The sequence below is a fragment of the Ovis aries genome, chromosome 6, assembly GCF_016772045.2.
Source record: "Ovis aries strain OAR_USU_Benz2616 breed Rambouillet chromosome 6, ARS-UI_Ramb_v3.0, whole genome shotgun sequence".
Classification (NCBI taxonomy): domain Eukaryota; kingdom Metazoa; phylum Chordata; class Mammalia; order Artiodactyla; family Bovidae; genus Ovis; species Ovis aries.
In genome coordinates, this window is record NC_056059.1 from 35,533,881 (window position 1) to 35,556,776 (window position 22,896).

Below are 22,896 nucleotides of genomic sequence, written 5' to 3' on the forward strand. Positions count from 1 at the left end.
TTGCTTTTTACTCACATTTCAGAGTGTGAGTGCAAGGATCAGAGAGAGGTGCAAGGTTCAGAGAAAGCCTTTTTTCCTGCCCTACAAAAAATAAGCACAATACAAAGGAACAAAAAACATACAGCAAAGATGCGTTTTTCCGTTACAGGTCTAAAAGCATCCTCTCTTCCAGGCAAAGAAAGCAGAGGGAGTCCGTTGAGGGGAGGAGTTTCGTTCTCCATTTCGGTGTGATCCAGGAACAGCTGTTTCTCCTTCAGCTTTTAAAGGTGAAACTGTGTTAAACAGTGCAAAAATTGTTTCGAACCCCTTGCGTGTGTCTGTCTGTGTGCCGGTGTGTGGAGATGGGGTGGCGTGTCAGCACCGAGGACAACGCGAATTGGAAGTAAGGAAGGTGAGTGGTATGTGTTGACAGAATCTCCCTTTTCAGAAGGCTCTGAAAAGATTGGATATACTGGTTCAGGAGAGTCAATCACGCTGGATGTGCCTCTTCCATCTAGGCACCTGCATCTGGAAAGTAAATTCCATTCTGAGAATGAAAAACCTTACAGCCGTTTGGTTTCGACGGCTGGGGAATGTTTATTCCTTGTTCCACTGATGGGAATAGAAAACAGCGTCTGGCAGCCGCTGATTGGTGGAAAAGAAAATGGTGATAGTGGGGTGGAGAGAGGACTTGACTAGCCTCCTCCTGCCTCTTCGACCTGTAACTCTTCATTACTAGTCTCCTCTCCACCCGCGAGACCATATCGGGCCCACGAGAGGTTAAGAGTAGGCCTAAATCTGGGGGATATTTAAACAAAAGCATCGTTAACCTTTTGTCCTACGACCGTTAATCACACTTCGTTGGTCTGAGGGAAACGTGCCCCTGGCAGAGCTGATGTGAGCACGCTTCCTAGAGCGCCTGTCTCTTTCAGCAGCTCCTCCAGAGACTGGCTCTGCCTTGGTGGTCGACCTGTCACACGGGGTCCCGCTTCCCGAGGCTGGATCTGACGTGGGGGTCCCCGCGAGCAACCAGAGGGGAGGGCGGAGACAAGCATGGGGGGTGATGGGAGAGGGAGACTTCAGCCCAAGCCTAACACTCGGGATCCCCACGCGAGCTCCCGTGACCCTGAGCTCCAGGCGAGCCGCAGAGCACCCCATCCTCCAGGCCCCTGGGTGCAGGCGGGAGGCGGGAGCTGGAGGCTCCGTCTTCCCCGCCCCCACCCCATCCGAGGAGAGAGTGAAGTGCACGCGGCTGGGAGAGCAGCGGGCGCCGGGAGAGGGGCGGGGAGAGGAGCTAGCAAATCAGCCGCGGGGGCGGTGAGAGGAAGGGGAGGAGGAGGACCGCGGAGACTAGCAGGAGAGGGGGCCAGCGACCGAGCGCGGCGACGCGGGGTGAGGTGTGTGCTGGCTTTAGAGCGGACCCAGGGACCGAGCCGCGCCTGCAGCATCCTTGGCGCTCTTCCCCGCTCCCCTCACCCCCCAACCCTTCCCTTCCGACCTTCTGCCTTCTTCTCTCGAATCCTCTCGTGCGGGGGACGAGGAGTGGCAATTCGACGGCAGGTTTGTGGGTTTGCGTCCCACGCTCCCCGCCTCCCAGCGCAGGCTTGTGCTGACAGCCGCCTCCTCTGGGAACCATCCCTCTTCTGGTGCCGCCTCCACCCTTCCTGTGCGCTCTTTATCCTCTCTCTTCCCACTTAAATAACATTTGGGAATTGTTTTTTAAATTTTTTAAGTGGGGGTGGGGGAGAAATTGGAGTTCGTGGAGCCGAGGAAATCTGGTAAGTGCTTGTGGAACTAACTGGGCAGCTTTGGAAGTCGTGGAGAACACCTGGTGGGAGAAGAGTCGTTGCGGGCGCCCCGGGGCGCGCGGGGGTGGGGTGGGCGTGCTGCCGCGAGGACCAGCTGTAGTCGAGCCTCTCTCAGAGGTGAGTGCTTATCCCTAGGGTGAGCGTGAGGAAAGGCAACTGACCTGTTTGCCTCCTGCTTCGACTGCTTCCCTCTTCTCGTCCTCAGAGGCCGAGAGGTCTGGATTCTCAGGGATAAGCTTCTCCTTTGGGAAACGCGAGGATGCTCCAGGGAGTATGAGTATTCAACTTTTGTTTGTCGCTTTCCTTAACCGCCCCCCGCCTCTAGTCCGCCCTCTCTGTTCTCTCTGTGAAGTAAACAAGCTATGTTTGGCAAATCGTTAAGTGGGAGCGCTGAGAGGGCGAGTCAACAGGTGATAAGGGGTTAACAGGTGCGGCGCAGGGTAGGGGGCGGGTTCCAGGCGCTGAGAACGCCCCCACGGGTGGCTGGCGCGCCTCCTGAGGCTTCCGTGGTTGTGAACTCGCGCCCTCCTGCACGCTCTGGGTTGATAGCCCAGGGTCGGGTGCATGGTTGGGTGAATTAGAGCGAGGGCGGTGGGCTCGCAGTTGGCCTGAGGTTCAGCCACACCCAGAGTGAGTGGTTCCTTCCCTCCCCTATTCGTGATTGATCTGTTAGCTGCCTTTTGGAATGTAAGCGTGTCCCTGACCCCCTGCCTTCAGGTCCCTTTCCTTTTCCTGTGATGTCTTCTAAACGCACTTCTAACTTATACTGTCACCATTTGGACCCTGGGAAGTTAAAAGAGGAGTCTATCTTTCCGTGCAATTCCACTTCGGAAACGCGTAAGAACAGCTCATATGATTCATCCTAATCCATGTTTAGGCGGCTAGACTTTATCCAGCCAAGATGGATGGGAGATGCTAAATTTTTAATGCAAAAGCTAAGAAAAGCCTCCTTTGTCCAGTGGTTGAAATGGAGGTACACTTAAGAGAATCTCACTCTTTTGAGGATTCTACTGATCTTTCAATAGTTTTTACTTTGGGTGGTTCTAATTTTGTTTTTTACGCAGAAGTTCTTAAAGTGTATTTTGTCTTCTCCAGTGTGGTGTAAAGGAATTCGTTAGCCATGGATGTTTTCATGAAAGGACTTTCAAAGGCCAAGGAAGGAGTCGTGGCTGCTGCTGAAAAAACCAAGCAGGGTGTGGCAGAAGCAGCAGGAAAGACAAAAGAGGGTGTTCTCTATGTAGGTAGGTAAGCCCTAAATGTCACTTTGATATTTATTTGGGATTGATGGGTTAGGATGATTGATGCTTTAAATGCTGGTATTTCTCACCACTCCTCAAAGTGATGGGCTGAATCAGAGGTGTGTGTAAGTAGGTGAATGTGTGTGTTTGAGCTAATATACAAAGTGGGGCTATTTTGTTTTTCCAGACTATTTAATTTTGCAGTAATATTTAGGACTTTCTTTTTTTAAATGAATGTTTCTATGCATAAGTAACTATAGCTCTGAGGACACTTTTAAAAACTCAGTCTCAGAAAATATTCAATAGTATCTTAAAATCAAACTCCTCCATGAGCTTTTGATTTATCTTCATGAATAATATATGCTAACTTCAGTGTATTCTAATTTAAAAGTAAGACGTTGATATAATCTTGAGATATGTAAAGAGAGACCTACTGTGACTCTAAAAAGAAAAGGACAGACAAGTCTTTGGAGTTACTTCTTGTGACCACTTGGTAAGTTGGGGACTAAGCTCAAGAAAGTGCTTGAAGGCTGCTAATATCTCTGAGACATTTATATAGTTCATTTATCAAATGATACAATAAATTAGATGCTTACTGTTTTTCCTTGTTTATAAATTCCCACATCAGAGTATTCTTGCAGTGAAGTGAAAGTTGCTCCATCCTGTCTAATACTTTGTGATCCCATGGACTGTCCATGGAGATTCTCCAGGTTAGAATACTGGAGTGGATAACATTTTCCTTCTCCAGGGGATCTTCCCAACCTAGGGATTGAACCCAGATCTCCCCAGGGATTGAACCCAGGTCTCCCACATTTCAACTGGATTCTTTACCCGCTGAGCCACAAGGGAAGCCCAAAAATGCTTGAGTGGGTAGCCTATCCCTTTTCCAGAGGCTCTTCCTGACCCAGGAATCAAACCAGGGTCTCCTGCGTTGCAGGCAGATTCTTTACCAACTGAGCTATCAGGGAAGCCCTACTCTTTTTTTTTAATCTTGAACTGTGTTAGGTTGGGTGTTGTTTTACAAGTCACCTGGAATTCTTTGGGTGAAGAAATAGGCATACACATAGACACACACTCATCTATAGGGATACAAACGGGCACATGAGCATACACTCACACACTGCCCATTCTCTTTTCTCCTCTGAGCTTTTCCTCCTTTTCCTCACATTCTCTGGTAGCAGGTGTAGCACCAGTAGCCAAAGGATGAGTAATAAAGTGGAGGATGAGCATAATGGATTGTGTAGAATACTCTGTCTATGTCTGTGGGGTGAAGGAAAGCTATATCGTCTCTTCAATAGAGATGGACTGGAGAAAAGTTATACTTGGAATGATTTTTATGAATATTTCTCATATTTTTTCTCACTGTTCATAGACTTTTTATTTTGGTTCAATCTTACCACAAACCTCTAGTTAAATTACTCTTTATCTTAAAATGTATTTTCAGAAAATCATTGAATTGAAAGATCTTACAAGAGGGAAAAGTCAATGAGTTAAACTCAGTTTTTTTCTTGTGAAATGTGGATTGTATCTTTTTAGGTGGAATTTGGAATACTGAATCAGTGACATTTAGATAATCAGTATTTTTATATTTGTCCTCAGTGTTCCAAGTTGTACAAGTGCATGCTTTGTAACCATTCCTTGATTTCAGTTACTTTATAGCTTAGTTACTTTTAAGATATTTTTAGTTGGATAATATTGATTTATTAGTTTTGAATGAGTCCAAGAACCACTGACTATTAAATTAACATGGTGCTGTTTTCCAGGTAATAAGCAGGATTATCATCTGGAAAACATTGTACTTGTTTTCATTTTCACCCATGAGTTTGGGCAAATAAAATAACAATTTTTTAGAGATTAATTCTGTTGTTTTCTCTGAGATTATTATATGAAATTTCAATTTGTTTATGTATACATATTTTAAAAAATAATCTTCAGTGTTCATTATGGTATTTAACAGAGTGCATTCTATATACTATTTATCAGTTGATATTTTAAAGTCAATTAAAAGTTGAACACAAATACATAATTCAGGATGAAGTATGACCTTGTGAAGTTATAGTACTACCAGGTTTTGGCAAGCTTTTTCCCTAAAGGGGTAGTGAATAATTTTAGGGTATGATGTCTGTTTCAGCTGATCAGCTTTGCTCTCCTGAAGTGAAAGCAGCCATAAACAATAATTAGGGTGACTATGTTCCTATAAAACTTTACTTACCAAAACAGCTGGAGAGTTTATTTGGCTCATAAGCTATAGTTTACTGACTCCTGATAAAGTAGGAAAAAAATGTAGATTTGATGTCAAACTTGAATTCCAGTCCAGACTACAGCACTTTTTAACCTCTAGGATAATGGAAAGGTACTTAACATATCTAAGCATCACTTTACTCATTTGTAAAAATACAGTTTGAATACATGCAAGTACCCTGTAGAGTTCTTGTGAGAACATCATAATAAAGCCGAACCTATAAGTAAAAAGGCATACTTTTAAAAAATTAAAGACTTAATTTTTATGTTTTAAATTAACAGAAAAATTGATATATAGAGGTTTCCCATGTACCCCAAACCCCACACATGCATAACCTCTCAAATTACCAACATCCTTTACCAGATGGTACATTCATTACAACTGCTGAACCTACATTGACACATCATGATCATCCGAACTCCATAGCTTCCATTAAGGATCACTCTTGCTGCAATACATTCTGTGAGTTTGGATGAATGTGGAATGGCAATCCACTCCAGTATTCTTGCCTGGAGAATCCCGTGGACAGGGAAGCCTGGTAGGCTACAGTCCATGGGGTCACAAAGAGTCAGACACGGCTAAGTGACTAACACACACACACATTCATCATTATAATATATAGAGTATTTTCAGTGTCCTAAAAATCCTCTGTGCTCTGCTTATTCATGGCCTTCTCCCAACCCCTGGCTATCACTGATCTTTTTCTCTCCATAGTTTTGCCTTTTCCAAAATGTCATATCAGTGGAATCACATATTGTTTAGCCTGTTGAGATTGGCTTCTATCAATTAATAATATGCATTTAAATTCTTTCATGTCTTTGAATGGCTCATTTCTTTTTAGTGCCAAATAATATTCTATTGTCTCAGTGTATCATAGTTTATCATTCCCCTCCTACATCTTGGTACTTGGAGGGCATCTTACTTGCTTCCAAGAGTTGGCAGTTATGAATAAAGCTGCCATAAACATCTGTGTGCAGGTTTTTGTGTGTACATAAGATTTCAGCTCCTTTGGGTAAATATCAAAGAGCACGACAATTGCTGGGTCATATGATAAAATATGTTTAGTTTTCAAAGAAACCATCAAACTGTCTTCTGCAGGGACTGCACCATTTTGCATTCCCACCAGCGATTAACGACAGTTTTTGTTACTCTACTTCCTTGACAAAATTTGATGCTGTCCCTGTTCTGGACTTTGGCCGTACTAATACATATGTAGTGGCAGTGCACTGTTATTTTAATTTGTATTTTGAAACTGGTGACATAGGATGTGGAGCATCTTCTCAAATGCTTATCTACCATCTCCACATCTTCTTTGATGAAGTATCTATTAAGATCTTTGGCCTATGTTTTAATCAGGTTATTTGTTTTTTTACTGTTGATTTTTAAGAGTTCTTTGTCTTCTTTTCAGATATTTCATAAATATTTTCCTGTCTGTAGATTGTTTTCTTATTCTTTTAAAATTGTCTTTCATAGAAGTTTTTAATTTAAATGAATTCTCACTTACTAATGATTTAATGGAGTGTGTCTTTGGTGTTATATCTCAACAGCCATTGCCATACTTGAGATTATGTAGATGTTCTTCAATGTGATCTTCTAGAAGTTTTATAGTTTCACATTTTACACCTAAGGCTATGATTCATTTTGGATTATTTACTTGTGAAGGGTATAAAGTTGTGTAAAATTATTTTTTTCATGTAGATGTCCAGTTGTTCTAGCACCATTTGTTTAAAGACTATCTTTGTTCCATTTTATTGTGTTTTTTCCTTTGTCAAAAATCAGTTGATTACATTTATGTTTGTGTATTTCTGGGCTCTCTTTTCTAGTCCCTTGATCTATTTGTTTATTCTTTCACCAATATCACATTGTGTTGATTATGACAGCTCTGTAAGAAGTCTTGAAGTTTGGTAGTGTGAGTCCTCTAACTTTGTTCTTCTTCAATACCATTTTGGCTGTTTTTGATCTTTGCCTCTCCATGTAAACTTTAGAATCAGTTTGTTAATATCCATAAAATAACCAGGGTTTTGCTTGAGATTGTTGTTGCTCAGTCGCTAAGTTGTGTCCAACTCTGTGACCCTGTAGACCGTGGCACAGTAGGCTCCTCTGTCCTCCACTGTCTCCCGAAATTTGCTCAGATTCATGTCCATTGAGTTGGTGGTTCTTTCTCTCTCTCTCTCTCTCTATGTGTGTGTGTGTGTGTGTGTGTGTGTGTGTGTGTATATAACATGGAATTGTAAAATCAACTTGGGAAGAGCTAACATGTTAATATTCTTCTATCCATGAATGTGGAATATCTCTCCATTTATGTAGTTCTTTGATTTTGTTATCAAAGCTTCATAACTTTTCCCATATAGATCTTGTATATATTGCATTAAATTTATGCCCAGTTATTTTATTTATTTTTGATGCTAATGTAAATGATACTGTGTTTTTAATTTCAAGTTCTGCTCCGTTCATTACTGGTATATAGGAAGGTGATTGACTTTTTAACCTCACATCCTGCAATCTTTCTATAATAACTTATTAGCACCAGGATATTTTTTATTCATTCTTGACAGTTTTGTTTCATCTTTCCCAGTCAGATATCTTTTATTTCCTCGTCTTATTGCAATAGCTAGGGCTTCCTGTAAGATGTTGAGGGAATGGTGAAAGGGGGTATTATTGCCTGTTTCTGGTAATAAAGTTCCTAGTGTCTCACAATGAAATACAATGTTAGCTGTAGACTTTTTGGTAGATACTTTCTATCAGGTTGAGAAAGTTCTCTATTTCTAGTTTACTGGGAGGGTTTTTTTAATCACAAGTAGATGTTGGGTTTTGCAAATTCTCTTTCTGCACCTATTAATATGATCGTGACATTTGTCTTTTTGAGCCTGCTGATGTGAAGAATTACTTAATTGACTTTCAAACATTGAACCAGCCTTGCATACCTATGATAAATGCCACCTGATTGTGACGTATAATTCTCTTCATGCATTGTTGTGTTTGATTCATTAACATTTCATTGAGAATTTTTGTTAGTGTACTTCTATATGTAGGAGCCGTGGTTATTATTGTCAAATAAACGCTGCTTGGTGGCTCCATTGGTAAAGAATCTGTGCCAAGCAGGAGACCTGGGTTTGATCCCTGGGTCAAAAAGATCCCCTGGAGAAGGGAATGGCAACCCACTCCAGTATTCTTGCCTGTAGAATCCCATGGACAGAGGAGCTTGGTGGGCTACCGTCCATGGGGTTGCAAAGAGTCTGACAGGACTGAGCAATTAACGCATAATTAACGCATGCACACAAACTCTGCAACAGAATAATTTCTTTGTCAATGTATTTTCTTTCTATAATTTTATCCTTCATTATAAAACTATTATGAATAACTAGCTTGAAAGATTAGAAGTAACTAGGGAAAATTCTCCTGTTTCACTTATGGCTGAACAAGTTTAGCATACTGTTTTCTTAAGCCTTATGAGAGAGTAATCTCATTCCTTTATAATATACTTTCAACAGCTAGCTTTTAATGCTAATTGATGAACCACCCATAAGGATCAGTATTATTTTTATGTTTTTTCTCCTTTTGTGATATCTTTGTATACAAATTTTCAATCAACCTACTTCAATTTAATGGACCAAAAATTTCTCAATCAAATGGTTTAGAAATTATAAGTTGAGAGTGAAATTCGAAAGCAAAAAAAAAAAAAAATGTAGCTCTCTGCCAAGTATTGTAACAGTAAAGGCAAGACTTTCCTGGTGGCTCAGATGGTAAAGCGTCTGCCTACAATGTGGGAGACCTGGATTTGATCCCTGGGTCAGGAAGATCCTCTGGAGAAGGAAATGGCAACCCACTCCAGTACTCTTGCCTGGAAAATCCCATGGATGGAAGAGCCTGGTAGGCTACAGTCCGTGGGGTCGCAAAGAGTTGGACATGACTGAGCGACTTCACCTCACCTCAAAGGCAAGAAAATGACCCTCAAAACTCTTCCAGTGACATTCTGCTCAATAAGTAGCAGTGGTCAAGACTGTGGATTGATATCAAACTCCCAAGTCACAATTTACTTCACCTCCACCATACTGAGATAGTCAACATGACATGCACAACAGCATAATTGAGTCCTCGGCAAAGCCCAGGCATTATTTCTGATCTTCGCCAGTCTGCAGCTTTGTGAAGTCATAAGAGACAAGAGGGGAATGGATGTGGGCTACATCAGCTTAGGGAAGCCATCAGATCCAGGGTCCCTTCAGCTGTTACCTATTATGAGATCTACTTATCTATAAGGTCTATCTGTCTATCACATTACTGGTGACATAGCACTTGGCATGTATTTTGTAGCTTTATCTTTTCATTATAGATTGCTTATCAATTAAAAGTTAATCATCAGTAACATATACTACTAAACAATTATGACAGCCAATAAAAGGTGATTGGTTTGATGCAAAGCAACCTCATTAAGACTTTCTTGTAGGTTTGGTTCAGGATACATTTCATGATTTAGCCAAAGATTAAATTATCAGGTATAACTGAGGCAGAGAGAATAGACTACAGGCCAACTGTTAAAATATATTTTTACTAGTTGTTTTTAAAAATAAGGGGTTGAAGGAGTGGCAGGTAGCGAATGATAAATATTCATTTCCCAGTTTTTTGGTCCTAATTTCCTTACATTCTTCTCTGTCTGATAGAATTACTTTATTTAGCTTATAGGGTAGTTTTCAAATGAATTTTCTTTTTGTTGTTATTTTCTCCAAGATCATTAAAAAGCTGTATGAAGTACAATAAAATCCAATATTAGAGAGCTGATGAATAAAATTATTCGCAAACTTAATTTTAGCAATACGTATTAATAAATTCTTTGTGTAAAAGTTTGGTAATGGTCATGATTTTGGGAAAATTCCTATCTTGCCCCTTCTTGAAGCTAGCATTAGTTATACTTCAGTATAAAATACTGTATTCCTTCTAAAGGTTTGCCTGGTTTCATAGAAACAATATGGGCTTAGGGTCACAGAGCCCTTAATTTGAACATGCTTATAGCTGGTGACTTCAGACAAATCATGTAACTTTAATTGGTAATTGTGGAATAAAATGGGCATGATTTGAAATGGAGGGTTATCACAAACATTAAATGAGATGAAAAATGCCTTTTTCATAATAGATGTTCAACAACTATGAATTGCTTCTCTCCTTCCCCCATCCATTTGTGTTCCATGGGTTAAGTAATCTTTCTCTGTACTGCATTTGCGTAGAGCTTCAGCATCCAAAGCATTCAGAGCTTCTGAATCCAAAGTCACCTTCCCAGCCAGACTCTGTGTTGTCTCACTTTTTCTTTTCAACTTTCTGTAAGTTGATACATGAAGTGGGACACAAGGGGTTGAAAAGCTGTTCAGTTCAGTTCAGTCACTCAGTTGTGTCCAAATCTTTGCGACCCCATGAATTGCAGCACGCCAGGCCTCCCTGTCCATCACCAACTCCCAGAGTTCACTCAGACTCACATCCATCGAGTCAGTGATGCCATCCAGCCATCTCATCCTCTGTCGTCCCCTTCTCCTCCTGCCCCCAATCCCTCCCAGCATCAGAGTCTTTTCCAATGAGTCAACTCTTCACTGTGTGCTAAAATCTTAATTGGAGCATATCCTGTTAGCTTTGCTTTGTTGTATTTGTTGTAATGGTTACTGAATTTCTTTGTTTTAAATTTTTTGCTCCCTGAAGATACCTTTACACATGGGTTTTTGAAGCGTAAGATATTGTTTTTCCATTAGACTTATTTAAAAGTAGCTTATTAGCAGTAAAGGTGACTTTGAAGCTCATGGTTTGAATTTGTTTGTTTTTGTAGGATCCAAAACCAAGGAAGGGGTAGTTCATGGTGTGACAACAGGTAAGCTTTGTGGAACTTGCATTCAAGGATGATATTGAAAATATCTAGTAAGCAGGATAGCCCCAGCACTGATCGTTCAGGATGTAAATATAAATAACCACTCTGCCCATAGAGGAGCATTCTAGAAAACATCAGCTTTGTTTAACCTTGATTCTTTATGAAATATTAAATATTTAAGTATGTTAAGTATTTGTTATAAATAAGTAAAACACAGTGTTTGTAATTGTCAAGAATGATGACTGAATTGACTGGTTTCATTGTTTAACTTATAGTAGTGTAACATTTGAATATTCTGGTCTACTTAATGTTCTGGCAAATAATAGTGCAATATCATATAAGGACTGCCATTTTTAAAGAGTTGAATGAAACTTTTCTATAGAGTACAATGAAATATTCTGACACTAAATTATACAAATTATAATACTTCCTTGATTCAGAAGACATTTTAGGAAATACTCTTGGGATGGTCAGTAAATTATTTATTGTATTTCTGTTTGGCCTAATTTCACCCAAATTTTGAAATTAGGTCGGTAACAAGATTACAATAACTGAATAGCAAAAATGAAGAAAATTATGGTGGTAATGATGAGGAAGAAGAGGAGGATAATGATAGAAATAGAAAAATCACAATTTAGCAACTTTAATATATGGACTTGCTGTGATTGAATTTTATGTTTTATGTACTCCAAGCTTTCTGGCAGGCATGATAAAATAAGATATAATCATACGATCAGATATAAAATATAACTCATATGATGAGAAAACAGTAAATATGGCAGGGCCTCAGCAAAATAACATGCTTCTATTGCTAAGTTATAAAATAGATTTTGAGAAAATCAAGTGGGAAAATTAATACAGTGTTTTGGTTAAGGCCACAAATGACGAAGCCAGAACTCTGTAGTCCAAATTTCTGCTTACCCCTTACTAGCTGTGTGACTGTTCTGCAAGACTCATTACCTCTGTGTGATTCAGTTTCCTCATCTGTAAAAGAACTCAGTGAATGAGAATATATATAAATACCTAGAATACTGAAGGCAAATAGTATGTATTACCTAGGTTTTACTATCATTTTGTAGTGAATCTACCTTGAGCTACATTTTTGTAGCTAGTGGAGAAAGGTATTTATATGACTTTTATACATACTTTTATACATACTATATAGTCCATGGAATTCTCCAGACCAGAATACTGGAGTCGGTGGCTTTTCCCTTCTCCAGAGATCTTCCCAACCCAGGGATCAAAGCCAGGTCTCCCGCACTGCACTGCAGGCCGATTCTTCACCAGCTGAGCCACAAGGGAAATGCAAGAATACTGGAGTGGGTAGCCTATCCCTTCTCCAGCAGATCTTCCTGACCCAGGAATTGAACTGGAGTCTTCTGCATTGCAGGCAGATTCTTTACCAACTGAGCTCTCAGGGAAGCCCTTTTATACATACTTTTGACTAAAAAAGTTAGAGTATAAAATAAAAACAGGGAGTTCTATGGTGGCCTTGTGGTTAGGATTATGGGTTTTCACTGCCGTGTCCTAGGTTCAACCCCTGTTCAGGGAACTAAGATCTTGCAAGCCACATAGTGCAGCTGAATATAAATAAATAAATAAAAAACAACCCTTTGAAACTAATTCTTCTAGAAGCTAAGTTAAAGTATGCAACATACATTTGCTCTGTTGGAATTCAGTATATATAAACTGCCCTGTAGGGACCTTCTATAAATGGCATGTTATAAAGTATGACTTTTGTAAAAACTAGCTATCAGACAGTTGTAGACTATGCTATATGAAGATAGTCTACTTGGATTAACAGCTTTTCATTGTAATAATTGATAGAGAATCCGTATGGATGAAAAAGCGGCTAAGCATGTTGCAAAGTTTAGAACCTGTGGTAAAAATTAGAGAATAAACTAATACTACCATCCAATAGAGGCTATGCAGATGGGCTGCAAGGATAACTATTGACAAAGTCAGAAGTTTTGAGTTTTTTAGAATGACAGAATGTACACACGAGTTTTTGAGGTGTTTGTGTGCATGCATGTGTACAGACTTGGCCTGGTACAAGTGACTGAAGTTTTGTACTATAAGGCAATATTTTGCAAATTGTTTCTGAAAAACAGTAGCCTGCCAGCTAATGTTTCCATGGTTATAAAATGTTTTTGCATATCCTGTCTTCCTTTTAGCATATTAAAGAAACTGAGCTGTTCTATAGTAAATAAATTTACATAATTTAGTTTAACCCAGGATTTCCAAAACTCATTTGACTTTCTTTCAATAGCTGAGAAAAAAGTGAAAGTCACTCAGTAGTGTCCCACTCTTTGTGACCCCCATGGACTACACAGCCCATGGAATTGTCCAGGGCTAAATACTGGAGTGGGTAGCTGTTTCCTTCTCCAGAGGATCTTCCCAACCCAGGGATCAAACCCAGGTCTCCCACATTGCAGGTGGATTCTTTACCAGCTGAGCCACAGGGGAAGCCTTTTCAATAGTTACTAGAGTTCAATTCAGTGAATGTTCCCCAGAACACTATGGAAAATCCTTCTAAGCAGGGAGACCATGATGATTTTGGTATGGGCAGTATTTACACCATTGCATAAGTGACGTTAAATGCATTTACATCATTGCACCAGTCAAAGACTTCCCTGGTGGCTCAGATGGTAAAGAATCTGCCTGCAATGTGGGAGACCTGGGTTCAATCCCTGGGTTGGAAAGATCCCCTGGAGGAGGGCATGGCAACCCACTCCAGTATTCTTGCCTGGAGAATCCCCATGGACAGAAAAGCCTGTCCATGCAGGTTGCAAAGAGTCTACATGACTGAAGTGAGTTAGCACAGCATCAGTCAATCACCCTGGCAGTAGTGAAATATCAAAAATGTAGTTATAAGTAATCTGGCCATGAAAATTGCAGTAGAATTAACCAGTTGCAATAAGGGCCATCCCTCTCTCGTATCAGATAAATTAATTTGTTGAGTAAAGTTATTTCATGTAAAATTCTAAATTCATATTATAAGGGTAAATAAATGATTAAGGTAATAACCTCAGCAGTTAATCGGAGAGAGAATTGGTTGCTTTTTATATATGACCTAAAATGTTTATCATGGTACATAATAAATACTAAATAATTGTTATTAATTTTGTTATTACTTTTAAAGCAGGGAAGTGAGCAACTGTTATAAAGTGCATAACATTATCAGCTAATGTTAAAAGAAAAATTTCCACAAGATTCATTTCATTAACTATTTTGTAGAAATACAGACTTTAGTAAACTTAGGCCAGGCATTTTCTACCTACAACATCCAGGGAAAATTAATCCTCCCAGTTAGATAATCTGAAGATAAAATCCAGAAAACTCTACCTTAATCCCTGGCTTTTTGATCTCAGGACATTATTATTTCAGTTGTCAGTACATCACATTATAAGAAAATAATGAGAGTGCACTTAATCTGGGCTTATTGAATGACATGCCTTTGAAGGTATTAAAAAATAATTTGATATAAGCTGACTCATTCTCATTTTTTCCCTCATGAAAGTATGATATAAGAAATTCCTACTGTTGGAGATCTTTTGCAGGCTTTGATTCTTACACACAGAAATTTGTTATACAATAATGAACACAGTTAATTTTCAACATGTTACATTTTACATGTTACTTCCTTGTTAAACTGCTTTAAAATATAAATTTCTTGTCCTCATATCTGTAATTTGTATACTAATTCAAAACTAGATCTTAATTTTGTAATTTTTTTTAATGTTATAGGTTAGATTTATTGTCTGTTCTAAAAGTTGGTGCCACATTTCCTTTGTGGAATTTTATTGTTAATTAGAGTCAATAATTGTTGAAATTAATGTATAAATTACACATATACACAAAATTTCTTTTAATGTACTCAAAATTATTTAATGAGTATTACTATGAAATAAAGAAAATATGATCTCTTGATTTTGATCAACTCAAAATATACTAGTGGAGGTGGATAGATATACTGGGAAATCAATAATTATGGTGCAAATAAAAAGTTCAGTAGTAAAGATATACCTAAAATTTTATGAGCACCCAGGAGGAGGAAGAAGGACAGTTGTTGGGAAAAGAGGTTGTTAACATGGAATTTAACTTTTGAGGTGGGTTTTATCAAAGGGGTTTAAGGTCAGTAAATTATCTGCTAGATAAATCAGTTCCTACAGAAATCTTAAAACATGTCTATCAAGGACTTCCCTTGTGGTACAGTGGTCAAAACTAAATGCCTCCAATGCAGGGGTTTGATCCCTGGTCGATCCCTGGGTTCGATCCCTGGTCGATAAAGATCCCATGTGCTGCATGGCACAGCCAAAAAATAAAAATAAATTAAGAAAATAAATAAAATGGTCCACCACTGCTATATGTAAATTCTGCCATTTTTTAAATGTAAATAATTTCCTTATTCCTACAGTGGTAAAATCTAATAAATTATGATAAACTACAAAGTACATTTTACTGTGCAGTTTATGTGCATTAAAAAAGTATGTATATAAATCTAGAATTATAAAAATAAACTTTCATGGCTGGCAGAAGAAAAATTATGAATCTCTAAAAAGATCAAAATTTATTTTTGTCTGTGAGATTTTATAACAAATGTTCATTTTCAAGTAAAATTTTCTACTTGTGTTCTTAGAAAAGAAAAAAAAATGAGAACTTGAAGCCCATAATTCACTATTTTTAAAGCATCAACATTCTGGAAATGTTTTAAAACATGAGATTTCCAGTACAGTTTTTCACTGGCATTTAAATTGAACTTTGCATTGAGTATAGCCATGACTAGTTGGTAGGCATCCACCACATCCCCAGAAGTAGCAAAAGGCAAATATCAAGCAATACTTGCTGTGAACTCTTCCTGCTTTTAGACTCTTGGGGCCACTTTCATTCCCCCCTATTGTCTACACTGAGGAGTGAGACTTGTTTTCCTTTTTCCCTTATGTACCTCCTCAACTTCCATGACCTACATACTGTATTCGAAACCCAATTGTTTTGACCACACTATTACTGTTTAGCTGTGTCAGACTCTGCAGTGCTCTGAATAGTAGCCCTCAAGGCTCCACTGTCCGTGGGATTCTCCAAGCAAGAATACTGGAATGGGTTGTCATTTCCTTCTCCAGGGGAATCTTCCTGACCCAGGGACTGGCCCCTCCCAACTGGTGAAATAAAATCTGTACAATAATCAGGTGACTAGCACATAACACTTAACAGCTCACATAGTGCAACTCACTGAATTCCTCAGAAAAGAAGGCAAGCATTAGATATAGATAAGAATGCAAGACCCAGGCTTTATGAGTGTAAGTGTTATAAGGTTTTAGTTCAGTTTAGTTGTTCAGTTGTGTCTGATTCTTTGCGACCCCACGGACTTCAGTATGCCAGGTTTCCCTGTCCATCACCAACTCCCGGACCTTGCTCAAACTCATGTCCACTGAGTTGGTGATGCCATCCAACCGTCTCATCCTCTGTTATCCCCTTCTCATGCGTTTGATCTTTTCCCAGCATCCGGGTCTTTTCCAATGAGTCAGTTGTTTGCATCAGATAGCCAAATTATTGGACCTTCAGCATCAGTCCTTCCAATGAATATTCATGACTGATTTCCTTCAGGATTGACTGGTTTGATCTCCTTGCTGTCCAAGGGACTCTCAAGAGTCTTCTCCAATACCATAGTTCAAAAACATGAATTCTTTATAGTCCAGCTCTCACATCCATACATGACTACTGGAAAAAGGTTTGGGTGGAGAGTTGTCTTGTTTCCCTTGACCTTGAAATTGTTAAAAGTGTAGAATCTCATCTTTAACTGCTTTTTCATAAAACTCTTAATTGAAACAGACTTTTTTTATTGCAGCTTTGTTTATTTGATATTTGTCTGGAGTTAATATAGAAAGATTAATTCAACAGTTATATATAGTCTTGGATAATTTTTGACATGAGATCGAATCTCTTTCTAAATCTAATCCCAAACTATTTATACCATCATCTTAAAATTTAACTCATTTTTAAAAGCCTACCGAATCTCCATATCTTATTTTTAATGAAAAGAAATTAAGTGTGCTCAACAAACAATTTCATTTCATACTTTAAGTCCAGCTCTTTTGTTCCCATTAAAATGACTGAAAATAAATCTTAACACTAAAACTCATTCTGTTTCAACTACCTGATGCTTCATAAAAGGATCAGCATAGTCATCCCTCCCTCTGTTTTATTTCTGATGGTACCATGTGAGAGCGTGTATGATTCTGTGACTCAGAAGGTGTGATGAAAAAAACATGCTGAGTGAGATCAAAGACTTGGCATTGAAATTGAAATAAAGAAATATTTCATGCAGAGTTTGATACAACTACACCTGCAAGCCTTGCTTTCTGTAAACTTTCTTTCATAAAATGTAAACCAGAGTGAAATTGCTTATAGCCCTAAATTTGTGATCATTAGGCTTGAAACACCTTTAAATATCTGCATGATTGCATAGACTGTCTTGGCAAAGAATCTGTGTTTGGCTAAGCCACGCTCACTTAGCAATCCCAGTAACTTTTTCTTCTCCTGACTCACCAGTTATCTACGTGTGTGAATATAGGTCTTTGGAAGTTGATGGTTAGTGGAAGTGAAATTATTCCTAGTGGCTGTTGGTCCACCATCCCTTAATCTGTCATTATTTTTGATTCATCCCAGTGGCTGAGAAGACCAAAGAGCAAGTGACAAACGTTGGAGAGGCAGTGGTGACAGGGGTGACTGCAGTGGCACAGAAGACAGTAGAAGGAGCAGGGAGCATTGCAGCTGCCACTGGCTTTGGCAAAAAGGATCATCTGGGCAAGGTAGGACTGTGTACATCTTGTTCCATTTCTAAGCTTGTGGATCACCATTGCATTTTCAGCAAGGCACAGAGGCAAGAATAAGATGCTTACTTGCGGGAGAGCTGACTGAGCTTCCCTCATTAAAAAAAAGTACTCCCTTTATATGTATTCTTTTTGGAGAAACTCACCCAGATAAATACTGTGAAAATCGCACAATAAATGTGATTGTTTTATTTCCTGGAAAAAAAAAGTTAATGAAATGAACAGTGTAACAAATGTTTAAAAGAGCCGTGACATTTCAGAAAGAATGGGTGCTTTTATGTTGGCTGTGAATCTTGGAATTTTTCTTTGTTGGAGTATAGCAAAGGCTTTGTGCCCAGTCTCTAAATGTTCAAAATGAAAATCTTTTACTTAATTTCTTTATAGTGACATCATCTCTTATTAAATGGCATATTTGCTTATTATATAACAATTCACTGCCAAATATATGTTTGTGGAAACGGAGGGGCTTGAACAATGATCATGGTTTTGGGGTGATTTTAAAATTCTCAGAATTCTTACTTTTCCTTTCTTGACAAATATGAGACTCTAGGAAAATTATCCAAGAGTTAGGACTTTCATTTTAAACAAATAAGCAACAGAAAATGAGGTATCAACTGGAAGATGAACATTTTACAAAATTCATCACCATAAGCAGATTCTTTTTTTTTTTTAATTGAAGTATAGTTGATTTATAATGTTGTGCCAATCTCTGCTGTACAACAAAGTGACTCGGTTATGGTCGTATATATATTCTTTTTTATATTTTTCCCATTATGGTTTATTCCAGGTGATTGGATATAGTTCCCTGTGCCACAGTAGGACCTTATTGTTGTCCATTCTAAATGTGATGACTTGCATCTACCAGCTTCCAACTCCCAGTCCATCCTCCCCTCTCCTCTCCATCTTGGCCACCACAAGTCTGATCCTATGTCTGCGAGTCTACTTCTGTTTTGCAGAGAGGTTCATTTGCATCCTACTTCAGATTTCACATATAAGTGGTGTCATATGGTATTTATTTTACTCTTTCTGACTTCGCTTAGTACGATAATCTCTGGTTGCATCTGTGTTGCTTCAGATGGCATGATTTTGTTCTTTTTTATGGCTGAGTAGAATTCCACTGTATATATGTCATGCCTTCTTAATCTGTTCATCAATCAATGGACGTTTAGGTTGTTTTCAAGTTTTGGCTATTGTGAATAGTGCTGCTACAAACATAGGGGTATATGGGTTCTTTTGAATTATAGTTTCGTCTGGGTATATGCCCAGGACTGGGATTGCTGGATCATATGGTAAATCTATTTTTAGTTATCTGAGGAACCATCATCGTGTTTTCCATAGTGGCTTCCCCAACTTATATTGCCACCAACAGTGTAGGAGAGTTCCCTTTTCTCTACACCCTCTCCAGCATTTATTATTGATAGACATTTTAACAAAGACCATTCTGACAGATGTGAAGTGGTACCTCATTGCAGTTTTGATTTGGATTTCTCTAATAATTAGCAATGCTGAACATCTTTTCATGTGCCTTCTAGCTATCTGTATGTCTTCTTTGGAGAAATGTCTATTATGGTATTCTCATTTTTTTGATTGAGTTGTTTGCTTTCTTATTATCGTTGAGTTGTATGAACTGTTTGTGTATCTTAGATATTAAGTCCTTGCCGGTCGCATCATTAGCAGCAGAATGATTTTTGTTTTTTCCCTGCCACAAAGGCTTCCTGGCTATTCTTTAAATCCATATAGTGTACCCTTGCCTTGACTCTTCCCACTGTCTAGAAAGCTCTTCTCCAGTGTAAGTAACCCTGACTCACTCCCTTATCTCCTCAGGTCTTTGCTAAATAACACCTTCTCAGTGAAGCCTACCCTGACCTATTTAAAATTAGAACCATTCTCCTTACCTCTGGTGTTCCTAATTTTTCTACTCTTTTTAAATTTTTGACCAAAGCATTTATCACCTTTAGAAATAATAACTGGCTTAATTATTTTTATGCATATTGTTTATTTTATTTCTTCCCTTCCCTTCCCGAAATGTAAGCACTATGAGGATAGAAGATATTAGTTTGTTCACTGATATTTCACAAGTGTCTAGAAGAGTACATGTAGGAGAAAATTAAGCAATTTTTATTACATTAAGACATAGAACAAGGAAATAGGTGATGTGTAGAGTGACTTTTATTTCTGTCTTTAATAAATATGTGTGTACTATAGCAACCATGGCTCTTCAACTATCCAGAAGTTATCATCAAAATGTTTTGGAATAGATATCCTGAAATCTGTAAGAAAGTATTTATTTGCTGACAAACTTCCCTGGATTCCTTCCACTCCTTGTAATCCTATGTAGCAGGCCTACATGAATGGGTCATTAAAACAGTGATAAAATGACTGAAAATATGTGACATATTGAGATTTTATTATATGTAGTTATTACATTGGTCTGCAACAATTGATTCTACTCATGGAAAATCTGGACTGGCCTTCCAGTGAAGTTCTTCATCTAATGCTCAAGTATGTGATTGATGATAGTATTCCTTTGTGCAGAATATGCTCTTCAAATAATCTTATTGCTCATGCTAATAATTACACTATTTCCGATTTCCATCTAAAATTATAATTCTATGTGTAGCTTTATTCTATTTTCAAAACTAGGAAGGACCCTCAGGTTTTAGTACAGAGGCAACTAACATGTTTTGTTTCCCAGATCCTTGCCAACATAATGGAAACTATGGACCCTCTTCCCAGAAAAATGTACATACACACCCCAGAGGGCTTAATGGGATCATGGAAACCCATCAACAGGCAGAGCTCCTGATTTAGACCAATTTCCTGACTGTACAGATGAGGAAAGTTAGAGAGGGGAAGTGCTCAGGCCAGGGCCACATAGCCAGTTGTGATAGACTGGATTCCAGCAGTGCTTTCCCACCTGCTATTGTCACATCCCCAACCCCTTCCTCAAAATTTACCTTCCTTTTGAGTTTTCATAGATAGAATTACGGACAAGCCGATTTAACTGGAAAAATTATTTGCTTCAGAATATTAAGAAACCAGGAAAGCTTGTACTGTACTCATCTCACCCCCATTTAATGTGTACAATGTAAATTGAAAATAAGGCATGAAAATGTTTCATTTCTTATGAAATTAGGCTTTGTACACTTTTTAAAATATTGCTCTTTATTTTCATGTTTTAAAGCAGAAGTCTAAATGATGTGACCAAGTTAAACATTTGGAGATATTTCTCTTATGGGTACTTGTTGTGTCTTACAAGTGTCCAAAAATGAAAATGAAGTCATAAACCTAAAAGTTACAGCATAGTTGTAGCAAAAAAAAAAAAAAAAATTGAACTGGGATTTTAAATGGCTAATTTTCATCCCTGTGCTGTCACCAACAGGCTGAATGACCTTTTGAAGATCTCCTAAGACTCTTTCTTATATAATGAGGGATCGATAATAGAAAATTTTAAAATCCCAATTTAGCAGTAGAATTCTGTTTCTGTAATAACTAATGAAAGGTGCTAATGAACTTTCATTTTGGCCACATCTATGGGATGCTAAAAATTCTAGAGTTTAAACAAAATCATTGCATTTGTTCATTATGAAATGTGAAGTAATTTCATCCTTTAGACTCAGATCAGAGTGATTCTGGTGAATGGAAATGAAGCAATTTGTTGTAGCTTTAACCGCTTGTTAACAACCTCATTTTGACACACATTATTCATTGAATAAATAATACTTGTTCTTCATTGTGTGCCATAAATTTTGCTAGATATTAAGGTTAAAATTATGAGAAAACCATACACTGTTTTTTCTTCATTGTGCTTATAGTCTAGTGACAAAGATCAGTAATAATCATCTAATTACCCATAATAAGTGTATAGTTATAAATGGTGAAAAATGCAGTGGTGTGCCTGATGCCAAGAATATCTAACTGAATGCTTGACCCAGTTACTGTGGATTAGGGTAAGGCCAGATGCTCCTTTGGGGAAATGATGTCTGAACTGAGATCCAAAAAATGACTAGCAGTTATTAGAAGTGAGAGTTAGAGGAAAAGCATTCCAGGCTAAAGTATCAGCATGAGAAAGTCTAATGTGGTAGGAAGGGACCATGGCAAATCAAAGGACAGCTGGAGCCAGAGAAGATAAGGATGTAGCCAGCCCACATCACAGCTAGCCATGGTAAAAATATTGGTCTTTGTTCTAAAAACAAAGGGACCTAGTCAAGTAGTGTAAGCACTTAATCTGGATTTCAGGTTATAGGTTTGCGTGTTGAAAAGATATGTCTGCTTGTAGAGTGGGAAACAGATTAAAGAAGGGAAATACTGAAAATCAGGAACCAGTTAGTGGACTACATGGGAAGAGGAGATGATTGTGAATACCAAGGTGTTGGTGAGGGAAAAAGAAAGAAATGGTTTAATTCAAAGACTACACAGGAAGTAATATCAAAGCGATTCAGAGATATATTTCAAAAGGCTTGGTGGAAGAGGAATGTGACCAGCAGAGCTACTGGGTGTTGCTTGTTGAAGTGCGCCATTGTCTTGGTGGTTGAGGCCTCCCTTGAATGTCATGATTCCTGCAAAATGACTGGCTGCACCGGTGCTCAGTCCTCATGCACTTTGAGGGTACTTGGCCCATCATTCCCTGACTGATGAAGGGACAAATCTTCCTCCCTCCCTCCCTCCCTCCCTCCTTCCTTCCCTTTCTCCTTTCTTTCTTATTTCCATTTTGTTTGTTTTTCTAAACCAACAGTTCTAGTAGCTCATTTTTATTTTTCTCTCTTTATTTTCTAAAGTTATGCCTTTGAGAATATTTATTCTGGTGTACTCGTGTCCTTTTGATGTTAACAGAGATGTATGACTACAGATACCTAAGTGTTTTTGTGAATTTGATCATATGGATGAAGCCACCCTTAGTAATAATTTCTATGATACTAGATTAAAGGACAAATCAGCTGTCATGAATTTTAAG

The 22,896-nt window shown here is 38.4% G+C and overlaps 1 protein-coding gene across 8 annotated transcripts in view; it reads left to right on the forward strand.

The window, feature by feature from the left end:
- Positions 1 to 202: 202 nt before the first annotated feature.
- Positions 203 to 22,896, forward strand: part of SNCA (synuclein alpha) — a 161,730-nt gene continuing 139,036 nt past the window's right edge. Inside the window, exons 1-4 of one of the 8 annotated variants that reach the window (XM_012179345.3) lie at positions 203 to 391; positions 2,883 to 3,028; positions 11,074 to 11,115; positions 17,779 to 17,921. In XM_012179345.3, the coding sequence (XP_012034735.1) occupies positions 2,908 to 3,028; positions 11,074 to 11,115; positions 17,779 to 17,921 (306 nt within the window). In that variant the 5' untranslated portion in view covers positions 203 to 391; positions 2,883 to 2,907. 8 annotated transcript variants of the gene reach the window in all.